The 5,000-nt window shown below is 50.1% G+C and overlaps 1 protein-coding gene across 1 annotated transcript in view; it reads right to left on the reverse strand.

The window, feature by feature from the left end:
* Positions 1-5,000, reverse strand: part of phf24 (PHD finger protein 24) — a 43,783-nt gene that overhangs the window by 4,697 nt on the left and 34,086 nt on the right. The window contains exon 4 of the mRNA XM_056290696.1: positions 4,998-5,000. This exon is cut by the window's right edge and continues 200 nt beyond it. Within this exon, the coding sequence (XP_056146671.1) occupies positions 4,998-5,000 (3 nt within the window). The remainder of the gene's footprint in view (positions 1-4,997) is intronic.

The following is a 5,000-nucleotide window of genomic DNA, read 5'->3' on the forward strand; positions in this document are numbered from 1 at the left end:
GAGGGCAGAATGAAGGAGCACTGCTGGGGTTGTGCGGTGTGTGTGTGGGAGTCCGGAGCTGCCGTGAACTGAATCCTGGCCTCTTACCTCTCCTTCCTGTCAGCTCCATTCGCCCATTCGCTTCTGACGGAGTGTTAAATTAACTAGCTCTCTCGAGGATGTGCGGTGTGTGGGACACGAGAGTTGCGACTAAGATCTCTCTCTCGCTCTCTCTCTCTCTCTCTCTCTCGCTCTCTCTCTCTCTCTCTCTCTCTCTCTCTCTCTCTCTCTCTCTCGCTCTCTCTCTCTCTCTCTCTCTCTCTCTCTCTCTCTCTCGCTCTCTCTCTCTCTCTCTCTCTCTCTCTCTCTCTCTCTCTCTCTCTCTCTCTCTCTCTCTCTCTCTCTCATTCCTCCATGCCGGCTCGCTACATTGGTGTCAGAAGTGGGGTTGAGCAAAAGAATGGAGCGGGACATTGAGCAAACCCTTTGGCACTTGGAAAACCTGGTGTGGCAAACCTGGTATGGCAAAAGACGGAGGCCGCCAGAAGTTTTCCAGCTCAACCTGATGGCTCAAGTGCACTGCAGCTCCACCGCCCCCTGGAGGTGAGGAGGACCAGTGCTGAGGAATGCATATTTTCTCCTCCACACATATCCAAACCATCTCAATCTTGTCTCTCTTGCTTTGTCTCCAAGCCGTCCAACCTGAAATGTCCCTCTAATATACTCATTCCTAATCCTGTCCTTCTTCATCACTCCCAATGAAAATCTTATCATCTTCATCTCTGCCACCTCCAGCTTCACCTCTTGTCTTTTCATCAGTGCCACTGTCTCCAAACCATATAACATAGCTGGTCTCACTAGCATACACTACACACCACACCCTGGTCTCTCAGTCCTCGTTCATGAAACAATCTTCATGTTACTCATGAGATACGGGATTCTGGAGGAGTATCTCTATATCCTTAGATACGGGGGTAAGGAGGAGTATCTCTACATTATGACATACGGGGGTCTGGAGGAGCATCCCTACATCCTGAGATACGGGGGTCTGGAGGAGTATCTCTACATTATGAGATACAGGGATCTGGAAGAGTATCTCTACATCCTGAGATACGGGGGTATGGAGGAGTATCTCTACATTATGAGATACGGGGGTCTGGAGGAGCATCTCTACATTATGAGATACAGGGATCTGGAAGAGTATCTCTACATCCTGAGATACGGGGGTATGGAGGAGTATCTCTACATTATGAGATACGGGGGTCTGGAGGAGCATCTCTACATCCCGAGATACGGGGATCTGGAGGAGTATCTCTACATTCTGAGATACGGGGGTCTGGAGGAGCATCTCTACATCCTGAGATACGGGGATCTGGAGGAGTATCTCTACATTATGAGATACGGGGATCTGGAGGAGTATCTCTACATCCTGATATACGGGGGTCTGGAGGAGCATCTCTACATGCTGATATACGGGGGTCTGGAGGAGTATCTCTACATGCTGATATACGGGGGTCTGGAGGAGCATCTCTACATCCTGATATACGGGGGTCTGGAGGAGCATTTCAACATCATGAGTTACGGGAGTGTGGAGAAGCATCTCTACATCCTGAGATACGGAGATGTGGAGGAGCATCTCTATATTATAAGATAGGGGGGTCTGGAGGAGCATCTCTACATCCTGAGTTACGAGGGTCTGGAGGAGCATCTCTACATCATGAGATACAGGGGTCTGGAGGACCATCTCTACATCCTGATATACGGGGGTCTGGAGGAGCATCTTTACATCCTGATATACGGGGGTCTGGAGGAGCATCTTTACATCCTGATATACGGGGGTCTGGAGGAGCATCTCTACATTCTGAGATACGGGGGTCTGGAGGAGCATCTCTACATGCTGATATACGGGGGTCTGGAGGAGTATCTCTACATGCTGATATACGGGGGTCTGGAGGAGCATCTTTACATCCTGATATACGGGGGTCTGGAGGAGCATCTCTACATTCTGAGATACGGGGGTCTGGAGGAGCATCTCTACATGCTGATATACGGGGGTCTGGAGGAGTATCTCTACATTATGAGATACGGGGGTCTGGAGGAGAATCTCTACATCTTGATATACGGGGGTCTGGAGGAGTATCTCTACATCCTGAGATAATGGGGTCTGGAGGAGTATCTCTACATGCTGATATACGGGGGTCTGGAGGAGCATCTCTACATGCTGATATATGGGGGTCTGGAGGAGTATCTCTACATGCTGATATACGGGGGTCTGGAGGAGCATCTCTACATCCTGATATACGGGGGTCTGGAGGAGTATCTCTACATCCTGATATACGGGGGTCTGGAGGAGCATCTCTACATCCTGATATACGGGGGTCTGGAGGAGCATCTCTACATGCTAATATATGGGGGTCTGGAGGAGTATCTCTACATCCTGATATACGGGGGTCTGGAGGAGCGTCTCTACATCATGAGATACGGGGGTCTGGAGGAGTATCTCTATATCCTGAGATAGGGGGGTCTGGAGGAACATCTCTACATGCTGATATACGGGGGTCTGGAGGAGTATCTCTACATCCTGATATACGGGGGTCTGGAGGAGCATCTCTACATGCTGATATATGGGGGTCTGGAGGAGTATCTCTACATGCTGATATACGGGGGTCTGGAGGAGCATCTCTACATGCTGATATACGGGGGTCTGGAGGAGCATCTCTATATCCTGGGATACGGGGGTCTGGAGGAGTATCTCTACATCCTGATATACGGGGGTCTGGAGGAGCATCTCTACATCTTGATATACGGGGGTCTGGAGGAGTATCTCTACATCCTGAGATAATGGGGTCTGGAGGAGCATCTCTACATGCTGATATACGGGGGTCTGGAGGAGCATCTCTACATTATGAGATACGGGGGTCTGGAGGAGCATCTCTACATGCTGATATACGGGGGTCTGGAGGAGCATCTCTACATGCTGATATACGGGGGTCTGGAGGAGCATCTCTACATCCTGAGATAATGGGGTCTGGAGGAGCATCTCTACATGCTGATATACGGGGGTCTGGAGGAGCATCTCTACATTATGAGATACGGGGGTCTGGAGGAGTATCTCTACATCCTGATATACGGGGGTCTGGAGGAGCGTCTCTACATCATGAGATACGGGGGTCTGGAGGAGTATCTCTATATCCTGAAATAGGGGGGTCTGGAGGAACATCTCTACATGCTGATATACGGGGGTCTGGAGGAGTATCTCTACATCCTGATATACGGGGGTCTGGAGGAGCATCTCTACATGCTGATATATGGGGGTCTGGAGGAGTATCTCTACATGCTGATATACGGGGGTCTGGAGGAGCATCTCTACATGCTGATATACGGGGGTCTGGAGGAGCATCTCTATATCCTGAGATACGGGGGTCTGGAGGAGTATCTCTACATCCTGATATACGGGGGTCTGGAGGAGCATCTCTACATCTTGATATACGGGGGTCTGGAGGAGTATCTCTACATCCTGAGATAATGGGGTCTGGAGGAGCATCTCTACATGCTGATATACGGGGGTCTGGAGGAGCATCTCTACATTATGAGATACGGGGGTCTGGAGGAGCATCTCTACATGCTGATATACGGGGGTCTGGAGGAGCATCTCTACATGCTGATATACGGGGGTCTGGAGGAGCATCTCTACATGCTGATATACGGGGGTCTGGAGGAGCATCTCTACATGCTGATATACGGGGGTCTGGAGGAGCATCTCTACATGCTGATATACGGGGGTCTGGAGGAGCATCTCTACATCTTGATATACGGGGGTCTGGAGGAGCATCTCTACATGCTGATATACGGGGGTCTGGAGGAGCATCTCTACATGCTGATATACGGGGGTCTGGAGGAGTATCTCTACATGCTGATATACGGGGGTCTGGAGGAGCATCTCTACATGCTGATATACGGGGGTCTGGAGGAGCATCTCTACATGCTGATATACGGGGGTCTAGAGGAACATCTCTACATCCTGATATACGGGGGTCTGGAGGAGTATCTCTACATCCTGATATACGGGGGTCTGGAGGAACATCTCTACATGCTGATATACAGGGGTCTGGAGGAACATCTCTACATCCTGATATACGGGGGTCTGGAGGAGTATCTCTACATCCTGATATACGGGGGTCTGGAGGAGTATCTCTACATCCTGATATACGGGGGTCTGGAGGAGCATCTCTACATCCTGATATACAGGGGTCTGGAGGAACATCTCTACATCTTGATATACGGGGGTCTGGAGGAGCATCTCTACATGCTGATATACGGGGGTCTGGAGGAGCATCTCTACATCATGAGATACGGGGGTCTGGAGGAGCACCTCTACAGCTTGTTTTATTCAGTGCGCCTCAGTTATTCTCAGTCACATTCACACTTTGCAGCAGCTCCTTTGGCGCTCAGTCTCAAGGTTAGTCTAATAATCCATGAAGAGAAGGAGAAGGAGAAGGAGGCACCCCATTAATCCAAAAATACATGAATAAAACCAAAAAGCTCCCCTGTTTTGATGCAGCAGAGGAAATGTGAATTTAAAACCAGCAGAACAGATCAAAACCTGCAGGTGACTGATTGTGTGCCTCCTTCTCCTTGTTCTGGATTATTCTTGCACATGATTCATAATGAGGCACCACGCCTGTTAAGAGGAGGAGGGCCAGGGCCCATACTGTACAACACAGCACAATACAGGCAGGCCCTTTATTATGCTGGACTGATCTAATAACATGCTACACACAGTTGTCATGACTGGTAACACAACCTGAGGAAAAGACCACAATATCCTCCTCACATCCAGGCTGAGCTCCTGCTCATCCCTGTCGTGTAAAGAGGAGGTGTGTGTGTTCATCCAACCCAGTGGTGTGTATCGTACCTAGCACCACGTCATAATGACGAGGAGGCGGTTCCATAGCCTGTGACTGAGAGGGCTGTACAACAGGTGCAGGTGTTGGAGGCTGTGGTTGCGAGTACGATACCTC

The sequence above is a fragment of the Lampris incognitus genome, chromosome 12 (genome assembly GCF_029633865.1).
Source record: "Lampris incognitus isolate fLamInc1 chromosome 12, fLamInc1.hap2, whole genome shotgun sequence".
In the NCBI taxonomy this organism is placed as follows: domain Eukaryota; kingdom Metazoa; phylum Chordata; class Actinopteri; order Lampriformes; family Lampridae; genus Lampris; species Lampris incognitus.